The 20496-nt window shown below is 27.2% G+C and overlaps 1 protein-coding gene across 4 annotated transcripts in view; it reads left to right on the top strand.

Annotated features, from left to right (window-relative positions):
- The window catches only part of ck (unconventional myosin-VIIa ck), an 89290-nt gene that overhangs the window by 51317 nt on the left and 17477 nt on the right, over positions 1 to 20496 (top strand). For all 4 annotated transcript variants that reach the window (XM_016072360.5, XM_016072361.4, XM_087155973.1 and 1 more), the window contains 23 exons: positions 235 to 348; positions 438 to 591; positions 1545 to 1621; positions 1717 to 1976; positions 3102 to 3312; positions 3397 to 3532; positions 4771 to 4877; positions 6808 to 6945; positions 7398 to 7643; positions 8638 to 8817; positions 9892 to 9987; positions 10109 to 10231; positions 11351 to 11458; positions 12229 to 12360; positions 12751 to 12822; positions 14511 to 14720; positions 15431 to 15508; positions 15701 to 15799; positions 15874 to 16103; positions 16246 to 16363; positions 16567 to 16869; positions 19033 to 19260; positions 19559 to 19732. In XM_016072360.5, the coding sequence (XP_015927846.1) occupies positions 235 to 348; positions 438 to 591; positions 1545 to 1621; positions 1717 to 1976; positions 3102 to 3312; positions 3397 to 3532; positions 4771 to 4877; positions 6808 to 6945; positions 7398 to 7643; positions 8638 to 8817; positions 9892 to 9987; positions 10109 to 10231; positions 11351 to 11458; positions 12229 to 12360; positions 12751 to 12822; positions 14511 to 14720; positions 15431 to 15508; positions 15701 to 15799; positions 15874 to 16103; positions 16246 to 16363; positions 16567 to 16869; positions 19033 to 19260; positions 19559 to 19732 (3594 nt within the window). The remainder of the gene's footprint in view (positions 1 to 234; positions 349 to 437; positions 592 to 1544; positions 1622 to 1716; positions 1977 to 3101; positions 3313 to 3396; positions 3533 to 4770; positions 4878 to 6807; positions 6946 to 7397; positions 7644 to 8637; positions 8818 to 9891; positions 9988 to 10108; positions 10232 to 11350; positions 11459 to 12228; positions 12361 to 12750; positions 12823 to 14510; positions 14721 to 15430; positions 15509 to 15700; positions 15800 to 15873; positions 16104 to 16245; positions 16364 to 16566; positions 16870 to 19032; positions 19261 to 19558; positions 19733 to 20496) is intronic.

Below are 20496 nucleotides of genomic sequence, written 5' to 3'. Positions count from 1 at the left end.
GAACTGGTTATTAATTTGGCTCCTGACATCTGGCTCTTGACGCTTGCATCAAGATTGGCTTAATCATTGACTTAGAACTTAATTTACAAAAAAATTAAGTATTTATTTAATTTATTAGACCCACCTTGAAACTTATAATACTCAGCTTAAAGCGGTTTTAGTTAACTTTGTTGCAATGCATTTTAATGAATTTTTCCTTTTCACACATTCTCCAAAATAATTTTTTTTTATTAGGCTACCGATGAAAGAAATTACCACATATTTTATTGTATGTTAGCTGGTCTTGGTCGAGAAGAAAAGCAAAAACTTGAAATTAGTGATGCTTCCAAATATCATTACCTAACACAGGTAAATTACTCTATAAAATTTTTTAAACTTTAGTTACCTTTAAGTTGTAATTTTAACTTTCTCATTATATTTACTTTTCTTTCCTATAGGGTGGTTGCATCACTTGTGAAGGCAGAGATGATACAGCTGAATTTTCAGATATAAGGTCTGCTATGAAAGTACTTATGTTTTCTGACCAAGAAATTTGGGAAATTCTAAAAATTCTTAGTGCTTTATTACACCTTGGTAATATCAAATATAAAGGTAGGCCATGGATTAAATTCTCATTAAATATGTATCAAAGTTCTATTTTGTTTAACCTTTAAAATTACTCAACCTTCTTTATCATATGATATGTGCTATGCTTATTTCATAAGTTTATACACATTTCCTAATTTTCTTTTGCCCTTTAAAAGACTGAACTGTTTTATAAAGAACAACTTGGAGAAAAGTTTTATCCCTTTTAAAATTGTTCTAATTTGATTTTCTGTTATTCTGTATGAAATTCATTTATTGGTTGAAATTTGTATTTGTGAGATATGCTATGAGGTATTGTCCCTCTTGAATCACCAATATGTTGAAATCTTATGGAAGATATCTCAGCTTCACAATCTCATGATTGTGTTGCTGATTTTATTTTAAATATAATAAGAAATAAAATGTGACCAACTATGTATGTTTTTTCCATGCAATAATGAGGTAATTTTATTTTACAACCGTCATTGAACATCTGACCTAATTTTGAATTTACGACTACTACTGAGGATGACTACGAAAGTGCTTACATACATAAGCACCTTCACTAAATCGGTTCTACGTGGAGCATAGAAATGATGTATGCAATATTATAAATAAAAGTAGGCAGCATAGAAGCAACAAATTGAGAATGTAATATTGGGCTTGTACTCATTAGTTTAAAGTATATTTCAAGGCTCAGGCTTTTGATAAAGTTTTTACAGCTACTTACTTTCTAATTTTATGTAGCAGTTTTAGTTTTTTTTTTTCAGTATAGTTTAAATGTAGTATAGTTAAGCAAATAACTTTGTTAATCCATATTTTGTTATGCTTACATGACTAGATTCTGGAAAATGTTCTGACACATTGTTTTTCTTTTTTAGGCTTTTTAAATTTGTTTCAGAACTAAATGAAAGCTTATATTTTATTCTTCTTTTAATGTGAAAAAGGCACGTTTTATTAATAAAAAAATATGTTTTTAGGTACAATAATTGATAATTTAGATGCTTCAGAAATAACTAATGCCGGTAGTGTGAACAGTGCAGCCAGACTACTTGAAGTATGTAATTTAGTTTCATTTGATATTAAGAATGCATTGATATTTTGTCTGAAAAAGTACTTCTTATTCATGTTTCAATTTTATTCAAAATATAGGTTAACAGTCTGCACATGATAGATGCATTAACTACACGGACAATATTTGCTCATGGTGATGCAGTTGTTTCCAATATGAGTACTACCCAGTCAGTAGATGTAAGAGATGCATTTGTGAAAGGAATCTATGGTAGAATGTTTGTGTGGATCGTTAACAAGATAAACTCTGCTATTTACAAACCGAAGCACTCAGCTGGCTATTATAGAACATCTATTGGAGTTCTAGACATATTCGGATTTGAAAATTTCTTTGTTAACAGGTTGTTATTTTTATACATGTGTTAACTTAAAAAATTCATTTTTAATATTTTTTTTAATTGAAACTTTTTCTAAAAATATTTATAATTTTTTAATTTCATGCTTACATTTTTATGGTTTAAAGTTGTTCTGATTTTCCTGATAAAAAATATTTTTTCCTGATACTCGTGATTTTTTTAATGCTTATCATTAATGCGTATTCAGAACGCATCATTTTCAACAAACATTCAACTTCTGAAAAAAAATCATTTGAATATTTTGTCTTTTTTGATTTTTTTCAATAAAAATGAAATATTTAAAATTAGATCGATTAATGTTAAAACCAGTATACTTTTACTCAAAAAGTGAAATCCGATGCTTGTATCATATAAAAAGCAAAACCCCCTTTATCTTCCTCAGAAGAACTAATTGCTGAATCAGTGTTAGCAAAATAATTTTCTTACTAAATTGCACCCTTCTGGCAAAATCATTTTTAATTTTTGTCATTTTACACCTTTTATTCTCTTTCATAAGCAATAGTGTTATTGTTCCAAAGACCACTAACCATAAGCACTTGACACAAAGCTTAAGAACAGCAGGTGTTGTTCTCACACTTCATAGGCATAAGTAAAAGCAAACCCCCTCCCCCCTTTAAAGAATTCTTTCTATAATGATATTGATTAAAAATCAAAACAAATCTTAAAAGTAGCATATTATCTTATTATCACAATTCATCATTTTTATTGAAGAAAGGATGTTGAATAAAAGGGAAATAAAAATATACTACTGGATATTAAACAACTAAAAAATTTGGTGAATATTTTGAAGAAATAAAACTTCATATTTCTTTCACATAAAGATTTCATTCTTTGTAAATGAAATAAAAGATTATTGTAACTATGCATTTGTTGATATCTAAAATATGTGAGAGATGAAAATAAATACTTATAATCCTAATGCAGCTATTATTCTAGAAAATATGGTAAGTTTATTTATTGTTCTGTATTTAACTGCAATTTTATACTGTTTTATTGTTAATAACTAACTTGTTGATCTCCAAAGTTTTTCCTGTTAAACTTTAAAATACAAGATATAATTTTTCATGAAACTAGGTAATTAAGTTTAATTTAAATATTTTTCTGTTTTAGTTTTGAACAATTTTGCATTAACTATGCAAATGAAAATCTACAACAATTTTTTGTGAGACATATTTTTAAGCTGGAGCAAGAGGAATATAATCTTGAAGCAATAAATTGGCAGCACATAGAGTTTGTTGATAACCAGGAAGCTTTAGACCTTATTGCAGTTAAACCAATGAACATTATGGCTTTAATTGATGAAGAAAGTAAATTTCCTAAGGTAACTTAATTTTAATTTTAAAAAAATTGTATACTGTTAAGAATAAGGAGTATTTTATATTACTTTATTTTATCTTATTTTCAGGGAACAGATCAAACTCTTTTAAACAAGTTACATAAAATGCATGGCAGCAATAAGAACTACTTAAAGCCAAAATCTGACATAAATACTTCTTTTGGGCTCAATCATTTTGCAGGAGTTGTTTTTTATGATACAAGAGGTTAAATTCTTTCTTTGTTCTTCTTTTACTGCAGTGTTAATAATTAATATTTTTATATGTATTTTATTGCTTGTGGAAAAACAGACTTAGAATGAAAAACTATGAAATATAAAATGAAAAACTATCTGTGAACCCAAAATCACAATTAAAAAACTTTCTGCACACATTGATTAACTCTTGAAACTACTTTTATCTCCACCTCATTTTGGCGAAATTCGTTTCAAAATCACAGATTTTTAAAAAATGTTTAATTTTTATAGAACACTATATTAGTTCGTACCACAGGGATAAGTTTGATAAAAACCAAAAAAGCTGAAAATGGAAATCCAAAAAAGTTCAGTGCGAAAGCACTTTTTAAATAATTAAAAAAATACCTAAATTTATTCAATAAAAAAGTGTATGTTAGAAACATCTATCCAGAGAATGGTATCAATGTTTTAATAAAAATATCGATTTGAGATTTTATTTATTTAAATTGCGTGTATATAAATTTTTATGTGCGATTTGTAAACCACGCGAATACGAATCTCGACATTTAATTTTAAAATCTCATAAATGCTAATCCCTATGTTTGATTTGGAAATTGCCTGAATAGGAATCTCAGTGCATCATTTTTAAGTCACTTGAACACGAATCATTAAAGCGGCATTTAAATCGAGTTAATTTGAAACAATATTTCATGAAACAAGAAAAAAGTGACAATGCAAAACAGGATGTGCGATCGTAAACCACGTAAATAGGAATCATGATGTGTGAGTTTAGATCATGTGAATGTAATTTGAAATTGGCTTTGAATTTCCTCGGATATTCAAAAAAGACAAATTATATTTTAAAAAGGCATATGATTTTTTTCTTTCTTAGCAATAATTAGGAATTTTTGGCGATGGTGACAAATTTTCAATGAAACCCGTTCACACATTCATGCATATTTTAAGGGTCTGGCGGGCAGCATGCTTACATTTTACGTTTTTAGTAAAAATGGTGTTTATCAATTTGATTGCATGTATATTAAATGCATGTGATTTTCAAATTAAGTATTGTACAGTATTACTATTTACAAGTTAATTTTTTACTTTAGGAACCTTGTTAAAAAGTATGAATGCTATTATAATTATTTAAGGTTGAATGTGTTTCATTTTGATCTTATTTTTATGTAATGAATTGTAATCAATTCTTTATTTTATTATTATTCTTTTGTATGATTTTGATTTTGCATGGTTTTGTTTTATTTTATGTAGGATTTTTGGAAAAGAATAGGGATACATTTAGTGCTGATTTGATCCAACTTATTCAAGTTTCAAATAATAAATTTCTGCAAAATTTATTTGTGCATGAAATTGGAATGGTATGCCTTTCTAAATGTGATATAAAATGATGTTAATATAAATGATCATTTCTAGTAATTTTCAATACATTTTAATAATTGATTGAAGTAATTTATACATACATTTAGCTACTCATATGTTAATAGATAAAATTTTTAAAAAAAACGAAGATTAATTTTTACTTGTTTTTATTTTAAACGATTTTTTATGCTCAAATATGTAAATTAATACCAAATTTCTTACTTAGACTTTTTAATTTATTTATGTGTTCCTAAGCTGGTGCCTTTAAAAATGGGAAAAATACTTTTAAACAGAAAATAAAATGAATTTAATCATGTTACATAAAATAGTTTTTTTAATGAAATTACTGCATGGTTTTATAGCAATGCATAGTTTTTCGTTTGTTGTAATTTTCATTAATAGTTCTTGAAAAGTCTTATTTTTGGGCTTGCATCAATGTTTGTGGACAATATCAGTTTTTGCATGTTGCTAATCCTGTTGTTTTTTGTTGCTTTTTCAATAGTTACTTTGTTTAAAAGTCTATCGTTTAATATTGATAGTTTTTGCATGCGATTTTATTTTAAGACATAGATTTTATCATTGAATTTAAAGAACATTTGCCCATTACCAGGGTTCATAGCTCTCCTGATATTCCTGATTTAAAATATTCTGTCCTTACTTTTCTTGATTTTTAGCATTCTGTCATGGTATTTCCAATTTTTTCTTTATTTTGTTCTGAGCATACCATTTTGACAAACATGTGATTTTAAAGGAATTGCTTGGACTTTTTGAAAATTTCTTTCACTATAAAAGAAGTAAGAAAAACTAGATTCAGAATATGAAACTCAAAACGGCTTTCAAATTAAAAGGAGTTAACATGAAAAACGGAACCTCTTCTTTATCTTTATCGTTTTCTCAGAAGAACGAATTATTGAATCAGTATTGGAACAAAAATTTCCTTAACCCTACCCTTTTTACAGAATTATTTTCTACGATAAGTTTTTTTTTTGTATATTGTAAGTTTGTCTGTTATAAATTACCTAATATTTTGAACCTAAAATGATTTCTGATTATTAAAGTTGTTTAAAGGACTCAATATATAGTGTATTATTTTGATTTCATTTGCAGGCGTTTTCAGACAGACAAAGTTTTTTTTAACTATTTATTTTTTTTTAAGAAAAGAGGCTATGGTTCCACGAATCCCCGTCTGTTTGACAAAAGTTGTTTTTTTCCTCAATGTTTTTGATTTTGCCTGATTTTTGTTTCAAATTAGAATTCCTAATTTTCACCCTAAGCTTGTATAATTTAAAAATATGAAGTAATAAAGTCTTTTGCATTCTTTTTTTAGAGTGCAGTCAAACCTTTTAATGATTATTATTTATTTACTTTATTAAGTTGTTAAAATACTCATTAAACTTGGGATTTTATTCACTATTTTTTTATTGCACTATTTTTATGCTCCTTAAAACTTATTCGTTTTGGAAAGCTTATATCTTTATATTTTATTTAATAATGATAAACTTAATAATTCTTGAAAATCGTAAATATACATTAGTTCAAATTTATGAACCGTCCATTAATTACTAAGTTTTACTAATTATTCCCATTAATTACTAATTTTTAAAATCACTTCTGATCAACTTGTTTCAATTTTATTTTTTAATTTGAATATTGCCCATGTTTCTTTAATTGTGTAGAAAGAAAGATATGTACTACACAAAACAAAATTTTAAAAGTAGCGGTACAAAAAATTTTTGCCGTTCGTTTCCTCTCCTTAATAGTCTAAAATATATGTATTGTACAAAAAATGTGTTGATTTTTTAAAAAAAAAATTTTCCTGATTTTTATTTTTAAGCACTACTAATCCTGTATTACTGACTGAAATAATTTTGCTATATTTGTCTTATTGTTTCTCCTTTTTTAAAATTTTAGTTTTATTTTGTTGCCTAGGGAACTGATACAAGAAAGAAAACTCCAACTCTTAGTGCTCAGTTTAAAAAATCTCTAGACTCTTTGATGCGAACTCTAAGCCAGTGTCACCCATTTTTTATTCGATGTATTAAGCCTAATGAATTGAAAAAACCAATGGTAAATATGTTTTTTATGACTGAATTGTGTACGTGAATCTTTGTCTTTATTAATAAATTGGAACATCTTGATTTTTGTGTATTATAATATTGTCTATTGCCTTTTTATTTTGTCTGTTAATTTTAGTGTATATAATTATTGCAGTTATAGCTTAATTTTCTTGTAATTTGGTATTGAATTATAAATTTTACATTTTAACAGTTGAAGCTACTTTTTTATGGTACCAAGCATTTCTAAAAAGTTGTTGTCAAATAACATTTATTTTCCTATTTAACTATATTGTTGTTAAGAAGATTTTCTTTCTAGATGAAAAGCCTTTTAAGCCTTTTAGTATTAGTTAAATTCTTTCTTATATATTTAAAGGCTTCCCTTTGCTAACATTGTGTATTGTTTGTAAACTTTTGTTCTTGAGCATTTCACAATATTGTATTAAAATTCTTATATTTCTTCAGATGTTTGATAGAGAGCTATGTTGTAAGCAACTGCGATATTCTGGAATGATGGAAACAATTCGCATTCGACGTGCTGGTTATCCTATTAGACATACTTTTAAGGAATTTGTTGAGAGGTATCGATTCCTTATCCCTGGTGTTGGACCAGCTCATAAGACTGACTGCAAGGCTGCCTGTATAAAAATATGTGCCATTGTTTTGGGTAAAACTGACTATCAGCTTGGACGCACCAAAGTTTTCCTTAAGGTTTGTAGTCAAGACCATTGGAAAATAAAATTTCAATGAATATCAAATGATTGGTGTGTTTGTTGCAACAAAGAAAAGGGTAGCTCTAGTTTTAAAGTTTTCTTACAAACATAAGAGAAATAATTTGCAAATGAGAAATTGGAATAAGAAATACTTTTTTTAATTACTTTAGTTTTATTAAATAAGATGCATTTTATTTTATTTTATAACCGTCGTTGAACAGCCGACCCAATTTCATGGGTTTACGACTACTTACGTTCAACTCCGTAGCCTTGTAATTTTGAACCAATCCAGAAGACAAGGAAACTCTTGGATCAGTACCCCCAGAGGTATTGATTTGTTGTGGGAACATGGAGGACTTTGAGACTCGACAGATTCAACGTGCATCAGTCACCATTTACTACACGGGGAGTCTTCGGCCGGCGAGGATCGAACCCACAATCTCCTGGATATGGGCCCAGCGCCCTACCGACCGGGCTATCCCGGGCCAAATAAGATGCATTAAAATTATTTTGATCAATGAAAGACTATGTATTATCTTTTATAAATGAGCTTTAATTTGTAACAAAATAATACATACTCCATGCAGCATATTTTTTTCCCTAGCAAAATTTTATCTTTTCATTTTTAAAACTTCATTTTGAAATTGTTGCTGTACCAACTTACTTTAATGTTTAGAAACCTTAACCATATTATTATATTAGCAAATAAAATAGATCAGACAAATTTTTGTATGAGGGTTTTATTCTTGACAAATCGTGTCTGGGTCTGGCTTTAAACCCTGTAGCTGACTAACTTTTTCACAGTTATTAAACGGATAATAAGTCAAAAACTATGCTTTATCTTTCTGGGATCAAATTGAAGATTTGGTTTTGTTAATGCGAGATAATATATTGAAGGAGCTAATTCTTTTAACAACAAACCCTTAATTTGATAAATATAGTTATGTTTTAAAATGAATTACTGTTGTTATAACCAACATTATTTGTTTTAGGATGCTCATGATTTGTTTTTGGAACAAGAAAGAGATAGAGTTTTAACAAGAAAGATTTTAATACTGCAAAAAGCTATTCGTGGCTGGTATTATCGCCGACGTTTCTTGAGAATGCGACAAAGTGCAATAATTGTGCAGAGATTTTGGCGTGGTTATATACAGAAACAACATTACAATTATGTAAGTATATACTGACAGAGCTTGTGTAAATACTATATTAAAATTGTGTTTTGCTTTATGCACCAATATACAGTATATTATCAATTTATCTGTGTACAAATTATCCAGTTTATGGATTGTTCATCTTTTTGCTTTTGACTTGTGTAAAAAATAACTTATAAGATTGCTGTAGTTTATTACTACCAGCTATTAAGATTAGTACATTGCACAATATTACAAAACTATATTTTAAATTGTAATTTTTATGTATTTTTTGTACGAATTACCAAAAAGTAATATTTGTTTCTATGAAATTACATACCTGCCAACTTTTACGCATTTGGCATAAAATTTTATTTTTATATTTAAAGTGGTAGTAAATATATACTATTTTTTTCTTTTATAAACTAAATTTTTAAATGATTTTCATCACCACTATTCTTAAAGAAATTAAGCATATATATTAATATGCGTTACTATCATGATAGGCAGCTTAAGCTTTTTCAAATACAACATATTTTTTTACTTAAAATTGAAATTTTTGTTCCATTTTAATACCACTGGGAAAAATCATAATGGAAGGGATTAAAAGTTGGCAGGTATGAAATTATGTTTTCGAAACGATTTTATTTTCCAACAATAACAAGTTGTAAAGAAATAAAAAGGTGGGGGTTAATGTGGGATTAATTATGGGTGATATTTTTTTTCATTTAAGCTATCTTTTTAATTATTAAATATGTGTGAATTTAGGATTTGAATTATATGTTTCTTCACTATAAATATTTTATTGTAGTCATGATTATTCTAAATGTCTTTCTCCTTTTAGAAACTAAATGAGACCTGGAAATATCCTTCATTAATAAATGTCTCTTATAAAAAGTGGCTTGTTTTACTCACAGAGTTTGAAGCAATGAATTATCACTTTTTATCTAAAAAGTGGTATACCATTTAATATTGACTTTCCGTATGTTCATCCCAATGAATGTCAATAATGTTTAAAAATATGTATTTTTCAAATGATTGTTAGAAATAATGTAAAAAATAATTAATATTGTATTGATAATTATATTTCTTAAAAAAACTTTTTCGTTTTAGATGAAAACTGGGTTTCAGAGGTTACAAGCTCTTATTAGATCAAGAATACTTTCTCATAGATTTAAACATCTCAGAGGCCATATAGTCACATTACAGGTTTGCTCCGATTAATACTCTCTCGCAACTTTGAACCTTAAATTTATATTTCAAATTTAATTTTTGTTTAAATTATTTTTATCAATAAAAATTTTATGATTAATTTACTTTTATATTTTAGGCCAGATGTCGAGGTTTCTTAGTGAGAAGGGAACATATGAAAAAGCAGTGGGCAATAACTAAGATTCAAGCTTTTGTTCGTCGTGTTATAGCACAACGTCGCTATAGGAAATTAAAAATACAGGTAAGGTTTTGAGAAATAACTGTTTTTTTTAATTATCTGCAATGTTTTTTTTATTTATTGTCTCTTACTGATGAGTTTCAGTACTGTAATTCTTGGCAAAAAAGCTACAAAGTTGTATAAAAAAATTTTAAAATATCGCCATGGGTCATGTACTGCTGCATACTATCTAGGGAAATCTTTTTTACCAAAGCCCTCTCTGAAACATTTCTTTTAAAAAATTACAAAGTAATTAGTAATTAAGTGAAAATTAGTAATCATGTGTAGTTCATTATTTATTAACAACAAATTAAACCTCAAATTCAAAGTTTATTTTTATAAGACAAGCGAAGGAAAAATTGTCCTTTTAGTAAAACAAGTTGGCCACTTGATGATCAATGTCCCTTTTGCCTCAAAGCTAAGCTCTAGCATAGAAGAAGAAGCAAGATTTATATGCATTAGTGATATCATATATCATTTCAAAGCTCAAGGTGATAAAAATAAAGAAATCACACAAGATCATTGTAGAAGAATTTAATTTTTGTTTTAAGTGGGAAAACATGGAATAGATTTTTATTTCTGGCATACTGTTTTCTTTAGTCTCAGAGCAAGAGTTGTAGAGTGGATGGAAAAAGCTAAATAAGCTGTTGGTGCATCGTACTACTGTATTTTGTTTCAGCTGTTTTAATATCATGTTTAAAAATATTTGGGTACAAATGAATAAGTTACACTTCTACTTTCAAGAACAACTGATTTAGAAAAGCACAGGAAGATGTTTCAATATAGAGTAATTTGATTTTGCCAAGAAAGCAAAGAAAAGTTTTTTACTTTAGATAAATTCAATGGGAAACACAGGGTTACTCACATGACCTGAGTTAGAGATAAATAATTGGATGCTCATTATAGAAAGAAAATGGCTTCTTCTTTCGTCACTATTTGTTTAAACTGGGAAAAATAGTAAATGAATGCTATATTCAAAAACTTGCAATTCTTAAATTATTCTAGTTGTTAACAGTTAATGCTAAAAATTTGTTGATAAATAATTTGTTATCTAAATTATTTAAAATTGAAATATTTGTTGCATGTTAGATTATTTTGAAGGCAAAATATTAAATTGGTATTCTATTTTTTTATTTATTTCAGAATCGTCATCGCCTAGAAGCATTAAGAATGCGAGAGCAGGAGGAAGTTATGCTGAGAAAACAAATGAATCCTAGGAAGGCAAAAGAAATAGCTGAGCAGAAATATAGGGTATTTTTCTTTTATTGATAGATTACTTAATCTTTCACTGTGCTTTCTTCATAATTAATAGTGAAAACTCTTAATTTCTTGTTTTAATCTTTTATTTAATATTTCATATTATATGTTGAAGTATCTGCTTAATTCGTTTAGGATATTAAAATAAGCTTAAGCTTTATAATTATTTTTTGATAAAAAGTACCTTAGCTTTCTCTAACCTTATAAAATTATCTTTTAAAAATAAATTTTTTTATTCTTTTATTAATCTCTCTTTTATTTAACATTCTAAAATTTTAAAAAGTTAACAAAAAAACTATCTTTTATCTTTTTATGAAGGATACCTCAGTTTTTTGTAACTTATAATGTAACTTTATTAAAACTGTATTTCTTTTATTAATATTCTTTTAACATGGTTACAAGCTAACTTTATTTTCTCCTTCAAACTTTAATTTGATTTGTTAAGATTATGTATATCCTTTATTTAGACCTTAACGAAAATAAAAATATACTAACATGAAAAACATTCATTTTAATAATATGTTTAGAACTTTTCTGCCACTCTTTGTCAAGTTTTACAATTTGTTCTATCTTGCAGTGGCGTAGTCAGGAAAAAGTTCAAAAGAAACTAATGAAATCAAAATGGATCATTTCATTTTGCCAATTCTTTTCTATAATATTTACCATGTTATGCATGTATCACACCACCTATGAAAATAAACTATCTTAACTTCTTATTGATTGTAAAAAATTTCTTTAATTTTTGATGCATTTGCATATTGTAGGAACGACTTCAAGAGTTGGAGCTTCGATTGCATGAGGAGGAAGTTGCCGAAAGAATTAATATTGAACACAAGAAAGCTGTAATTATTGATGCATTCAACCGTCAGGAAGAACAACTAGATGATTCCAAACTGGTAAGTTATATTCTATAGTGGATTTATTTTATTTATAAGTAAACTAATTTGAAAAAATGAATAAAATCTGATCTAATAAATTATTATAAACTAATTATAACATTTATTAAGATATGAATATGACATTCAATAATATAATAATACATGCAATAATAAAAATTTATTACATATAGCATTCTGGCCTTAATTTTTTTTCCTGTCTTTAAATGTATTTCTTTGCATAATAAACTAGTTTTTTTTACATAAAATTCAATAGGAAAATGACACTGATAAAAAAAATTCCACATTACAAACTTGTCCATGAAGTTTAAGTAATGTAATTTTTGTTAGAAATGAATATACTTCCTACTTAGTTGGATTATCATTTACTCAAAGTATTTTTTCTCATAGGTTGATGCTATGTTTGATTTCCTTCCTAGAACAGATTCTAACAGTGATCAAACTGCTCCTACAGCTTTCAAAGTAATTATTTCTTTATTTCTCTGTAATTTTAAGCTAATTTCTTTTTTTCCTAATTAGTTTTTGCTTAAAAAAAGTCAATATAAATATTTTATGATTAAGGTGAAATACTTACATTTTATTTATTGTATTGTTTGTCTAATCTTCCTTGCTAAACATTATGCTATAATTATGGCATGTATAGTATACTTTTTTATTAATTAAATTGTTGTATCTTTATGCAAGCAATAATTAATTGTATTTCTATCTATATAACCCCATGGAGAAATTGACCTTCTGTAGATAAATATAGGTTTTGTAATTCTGAGATACCCTTTTTCAGGGCCGTGCTTAGTGGGGGCGGTGAAGTGTGTGACAGTTAAGAGCTGCCAAAAATTCAAGACTAATTAATAGTTTGATTAAAAAATTTTCTTTACATTTACTAAATCAGGAATATATTTTTACTATTCCTTGAATGTATAATTCATGCGACTTATTATAATTTATATTTCCAAATGTGTCTAATTTCACTTCAGTTAATGTTCCTTTATATCAGAAATATAATTTTTATAGTGACAGCATGGAACTTTATGTAAACTTTCAAAATTTATGTCATAGAAATTAATTTTAATAAAAATTACAATTATTGCCAATTTGTGAGTATGTGTGGGGGGGGGAGGACAATCCCTTAGAACTGCTGCAGAATATGTGAAAAAAATAATAAAAAAGCAGGGTTGACATGATTTAAAAATATGTAATTGTAAAAAAATCATTCATTTGAATCACATGTTTTTTTAAATCATAAATTTATGCCCTACTGCATTATCGAATATTTTATACTATATGATAATACACCATTCATATCAAATCTCTGGTAATAAATGTGTAAATTAATGAGTAAGTTTATAGATCTAGGAAATTTTTAGTATTTTGTGTCAAATACATTTGTTTTACTTGTTGCATATAGAAATTCTAAATAATATTTTTTTACTTGAAAGTATAAGTTAATTTTTTTTTAAAAAATTCCCTATGTTTTAAACTGATTTTCTTTTTTATTCTTCTTACTGTATGATATTTGATTTAAATTGTCACACTTGTTGCCTTAATGTAACTTTAGAGGCTTTCATAATTGAAACATATTATGTTCTAAAGAAGAAATTTTTTGTTAAAAACTTAAACGAAGTTTGTTTTCCCATTATGTGAGCATAATATGGATGTATTTATGAAGAAAATTATTGTAAATTGAAAATTAATTTTCGATTAGAGGCGACAGTGAATTAATATGTCTGCATAATAATGAAATAAAAAGAAAGTATCCGTTACATTGATCTGGAAGAGAAGAAATAAATATTTTATGTTCGTTTAAAAAGATTAAGTTTTTGATTTATTTTTAAATGTAATTCTTCTATTAATAAAAAATCAGCTTAAGTAATGAAAGAAATTTTAAAAGATAGAAAATAAATATGTGTATGCCAATTGTGGCATCACAGTATTATGCTTATATAATGTGAGAACAACACATTATGTAAGTACAAGTTACAATATTATTTCTTTAAATTTAACAAGTTGTTATAGTTTTGTTTTCATTTAAATTTCAAACGTAAATTGCAAAATAAATTTTTTAAATTGCCAATATACTATATTTACTTTTGCATTTTTGATTTATAAAGATTGTATAGTTTACATTTCTAATTTCTATTTTTAATAAATAGGATTTAGAAAAGTCTCGAGAAGCTGCTCTTGAAATTTCATCTGAAGCTGAAGGCTCTGTACCTGCTCCACCTATAGATCAAGAAGACTTATCTGAATATAAATTCCAAAAATATGCTGTAACATATTTCCAAGGAAATGCTAGCCATCAATATCAAAAGAAGCCTTTAAAGCAACCTCTTTTGCAATTATCAACACAGGGAGATTGTATGGCAAGTATTATTTTTTTTTCTTATAAAATATTGAAACTTTCAACTGTATGAGAAATATATAATTGCCTTTTTAATTTAAATAGTATACTTTTGGAACATTGAATTGTAATTTGAATACTTAGTTCTTTAGTTTTAACCCTTAGCACTTAGTTTTGATGCATTTCATAGTGGAAAGTAATCAACAAAAATAATATTATCTATTCCTCTATGCAACAAAATGTTTATTTGATAATAAAATGCATATTTGCTGGATGGATAAGCTATAGAAGAAAAATAGTATTTTTGGTGTAATTGTTATGAGTGCAAATTATTTTTTAACCTCCACAACTTTATTTTTCATAAATAGTTTACAAGAAATTTATAAATTTAAAATCAGTTCGTTTAAAACGCACTGATAATTTAAAACTATGAGAGTGTGCAAGAACATTATCTTTTTTATCAAAGTCTTAAGTTCACTTATTGCTATTGCAATCATTTTCAATGAAAATATTTATTGTAGATAAGAGAGGTTAAAATTAATATTTTAAAAACTAAACATTTAACTATTGCAGTTATTTGCTTATACTTCTTTTATTAGTTTTTACTAATAATCCTAATAATATGTATACTCATTTCTTAGAACTACTTTTAGAGCAATCCTTTTTATCAAAATTGTTTTAATTTTATCTTTTAGCAATTTAACTCTTATAATTATATTTATTCTTTTTCAGGCTGCATTAGCTTTGTGGATTACAATTCTTCGTTTTATGGGGGATTTACCCGAACCTAAATTTCATACAATGGAAAGGGTATGTATGTTTTTTTTTAAATATTGTTATCAAACAGAATGTTTCAGCATACTTAAACCATAGTTGAAGTAAAACAAAAGATGCTGTACATCTCTCAAAATGACTGATTATTTTATTTCTCAAATTGTTTGTTTCTAACTGATCAATTGCCAAATGACCATTTAATATTGATGCTGAGTTTTTTATGTACAGGACAACACGTCTGTAATGAGTAAAGTCACAGCAACTCTTGGACGTAATTTCATTAAAACCAAAGAATTTCAAGAAGCTCAATTAATGGGAATGGATGCTGTAAGTAAACTTTTAACTTAAGTTTTATGTTACATTTCTGTTTTTTTGTATTATTAATTTTTATAACTTTTCAGTCTATTATACCTACAGAATACAATAAGCAAAAATCCCGCAGTATTAGAAATAAATTAGTCTCTCTCACCCTGAAAAAGAAAAACAAAATAACAGAAGATGTACGACGCCAGCTGCAGGATGAAGAATTAGCTGCAGATACATACAGTAGTTGGCTCGAAAGCCGCCCTACTTCAAATCTTGAAAAGCTCCATTTTATAATTGGTCATGGTATCTTGCGTGATGAACTAAGGTACTGCTTTAGTTTTCTCTTTCATTTTAAAAATTCTTTTATAAGTGTTGGAATTGTTTTCTTTGGAAACAGTAATGTTAAATACAATTTAAATATTTCTTTTTATTTATTGTCGTATTAAAAATAATTTTTTAAATTACAGAGATGAAATTTATTGCCATATCTGTAAACAACTTACCAATAATCCTAATAAAAGCTCTCATGCACGTGGTTGGATACTACTTTCACTGTGTGTTGGATGTTTTGCTCCATCTGACAAGGTACTTTAAATTATTAATATCTAAATAATTATAGTTACATCATATTTAATTGATCAACTTGATTTACTTGTAAATTATGCTTTTTTAAACAAAAGTAAAACCTGTGTTAACATTAATTTTATTACCTCTCTATTTTTCCAGCAAAATCAAAAATTGTACACTTTCATTTACTAAATTTCTTTCTTTTCTTTTCTTTTCAATAGTTTGTGAAATATTTACTGAATTTCATTCGAGAAGGACCTCCAGGTTATGCTCCATACTGTGAAGATCGTTTGCGAAGAACTTTTATGAATGGTACTAGAGGACAGCCTCCATCATGGTTGGAGTTGCAAGCAACTAAATCCAAAAAACCACTTATGTTACCAATAACATTTATGGATGGAAATACAAAGACTTTATTAGCTGATTCTGCAACTACTGCTAGAGAACTTTGTGCACAATTAGCTGAAAAAATTGGTCTAACAGATCAATTTGGATTTTCTTTATACATAGCTTTATTTGATAAAGTAAGATGTTAATTAATTTAAAATTAAACTAGCTATTTTAGACCACACTCCTATCATTGAAAATAGATATTGTAAATAAAAAAGATATCATAGGTTATAAAGTTAATACTAGTTCAATTGAAGTGCTTAGTGTAATAGACATTTTGGTGAACTTTAGCTTTAAGCAATTTACAAAACACTAAGAAGCTGTTTAATAATTATATTTTTCCATTAAAAACTCTTAGTTAATGCCCCAACAGAGAAAAAAATTAAGGTTTGTAGGTACAACTGAACAGTAATTATTTAAAACTAAAGAATGTCACTTGGAATCTTCTTTCTTTAAGTTTTACAGTTTTATATATATGAGACTAATTTTGTAGATTATACAGTATGTCCTCGAAAATCTGTAATGGTCAGAGGTTTGAGAGTGTCGGATCTCCGAAGTTTCCAGATTACAGGTATGTTGTTGTTGACATATACTTGTTTAGGCAGACGGGGTGCGATTGCTCTTGTTTTCTGGTGGCACCATCTATAGCCAAGAATTCGACTTCTGCCACACCATACGTCGCACCCTTTTATAGGGCTGACCCATTCATACATACATTCATTCATCCACAGATCGTAATTTTGACCTGAATCAGAGAACGATCGATCTCCAATCCAGTACCCCAGAGGTATCGATTTGTTATGAGAACATGGAGGACTTTTTGCGACTTGACAGATTTAACGTGCATCAGTCACTTTACTACACAGGGAGTCTTCGGTTGGCAGGGTTCAAACCCACGGACTCTCGGACATGGACCCTGCGCCCTTCCGACTATTCTATAATTTGAAAAATCATGTGAAAATGACAATTAAAAAACACTAATTAACAATGAAAAAATGATCAGAAAATGATGGCCAAAAAAATGGTAATAACTGTGAAATAAAGAAAGAAAAAGATTTTTAAAAAAACTAAATTGCTGCAAACCTAGCATGTCAAAACTTCATGGAAATGGCTGTAAAATGATAAATAACCAGTGAACATAGGATTAGCCAGCAAAAAGGATTTAGGATACAATCATCCTGAGTTAAGCAGGTTAAGAAAGATTACTCAAACTTGAGCTTTGCGTGTCATATTTATTATTTTGAAAAATCATGTGAAAATGGTGGGGGGAAAACGATGAATGACGGAGGAAAACTGATTAGAAAATGACATGAATTCGACCTAATCGTGATAAACCAAATGGTTAAGCGTGATACCTTGATATTCTAAACATGTGTAATATAGTATTAAAAACATATACATTCGAAAAACTGGGGGGAAAGTAGAAACAAAATAACTGCTGAAAAAATCCAATCTAAGAACAAAGTGAATGTGTGAGGGAATCGTTGTAAACCGAGCCCATCAAAAAGTGATAACTTAAATCAAATTCACATATAGTAATAACATCATATTAAAAATATCAGAATTAGATAAAAAAAACCATGTGGATATGAATAAAAAATGACAAATAACCAGTGAACCATCTTCAAATTAGGTGAATTTATGCTAGAACTATTGCGATTGAGGGTGTCCTGAAAGATTATTCGAAATAGAAATTCACATGTAGTAATAACATAAGGCTTCAAAGAAAAAAAACTATGTGGAAATGGCTGAAAATTTATCCAAAAATTATGATAGGGATGTGAACCCTTTTTCATTAAGAACTGAAGTTTTTTTATTTTTTAAATCGATTTAGGAAATTTTTTTTCTTTTAATGAGTCCAGTTTTTAGAAGTTTCCAGATTTTAGAAATCCTGATTTTCTAGGTCATACTGTACTTCTGCTTTGCCACAAAATTAGTTGCAATTATTTTAATTTAAAAATTTCCCTATTAAAAAGCTACGAAAATCCAGATTATAATAAAAACTCTGAAATTCTATGCAGGAATAGTAACTAATGGTTATTGGGGAAAGTTTCTTTTCAGTATAAATACTTTTTTATCTCAATATTGATGTATACAACTAGGAGTTAACTTCATATCCAATTACATCAAGATAATTTTGAAAAATTTTTGATGCATTTTTAAATATAGAATATACACATATTTAGAAAATAAGCAAAATATTTTATGACTCAATTAGTAACATTTCTTAATGTAATTAATTACTGAATCTTTATTTGTTTTCTTGTTTAATTATGTCTTACAATTTTTATTTGTAGGTTTCATCTTTAGGAAGTGGAGGTGAGCATGTTATGGATGCAATATCTCAGTGTGAGCAATATGCCAAAGAACAGGGTGCTCAAGAAAGAAATGCTCCATGGAGATTGTTTTTCCGTAAAGAAATCTTTGCTCCCTGGCATGATCCAACTGAAGATGCTGTTGCTACAAATCTTATATTTCAGCAAGTTGTTAGGGGTGTGAAATTTGGTGAATACAGGTGTGATAAGGTATGGTGTTAATATCTTTTTCCAATTATTGCTTGTATGTACTTTATATATTACAAAATATTTATCATTTAATTGATATAAATTATGGTGAATATCCATTAAATTTTTGTAAGTTATAAATTTTTCCCAATTTTAATAATTAATCGTCAAACAAGCTATTTATTTTTGATTGAGATTAAATATCTGGTCCTTGTTGATAATAATAATAATATTTTGACTTATAAAAATTATTATTATATGAATGCAAAAGTTTCATTTTTAGTATTTTTTTAATTTAATCATTTTTATAATTTTACAGGAAGAAGATTTAGCTATGATTGCAGCACAACAATATTATATTGAACATGGTCTTGACTTAAGCATGGATAGATTGCTATCTCTTTTGCCTAATTATATTCCTGATTATTGCTTACAAAGTGGTGATAAAAGCTTAGAAAGGTGGGCTGGTTTGGTAATCACTGCCTGTAAAAAGGTACGTAAATATTTCTAAATTGTACATAATCATAAAAAAGAATCGTATAACAAAAAAAATATAAACTTTTTTTGATATAATAAAATCATTGATTTAATGAGTAGCCTAATTTTACCAATGTAAATTTAATTACAATATAAAAAATTTTAATGTTTGCATATGCAATATTATTTTATCTTTAAAATTCTAGTTTTTATTTATTTCTAATATTATAAGTTCCAATTGCATCATTCATTATAAAAGTGAAAACTTTTCTTGTAAATGATTTTTAAAATAAGAAGTTTTTTGTAAAATAAAGATCAAACTGGGAATGTGAGACCCAGAGAGGCTCTTGAAAGGGCATTTTAAAGAATGAAATGTTCCAATTTTTTGGAAATGTTAATAAACTGCTATTTGTTTTGTTATTCAGCAGCTTTATTTACATAATTTCAAAGAAATTTCAAACAATATTTAATAAGTTAAATAGTTTTGTTCAATTTTTAAACGCTTTCTTTTATAATTGAATTTGTAAATAAAATTCCAAAACTGTGAATTTATTGTAATAAATTAAAATTAAAAGATTACTTTTGTAAATTCATGATGTTATTATCTAAAAAATTCATAGCAGAAAATGATGTAATGAGGCAATCCATCTAGTGATTTTTTTTTTTACTCCTTGAGCTTGAAAATTTTATTTCGTTGAATTAATTCTCCCAAATTTCATTACCACCCTTCCTCTTTTTATCTTTTGCTAGGATCTATCTTTATATTTTAGGGTCAATAAT

Source organism: Parasteatoda tepidariorum, chromosome 12, assembly GCF_982258835.1.
Source record: "Parasteatoda tepidariorum strain Cologne lab strain chromosome 12, Ptep-v5.0, whole genome shotgun sequence".
Taxonomy (NCBI): Eukaryota; Metazoa; Arthropoda; class Arachnida; order Araneae; family Theridiidae; genus Parasteatoda; species Parasteatoda tepidariorum.
Note: the sequence above shows the minus strand (reverse complement) of the source record. Positions and strands in the feature narration are given on the sequence as shown.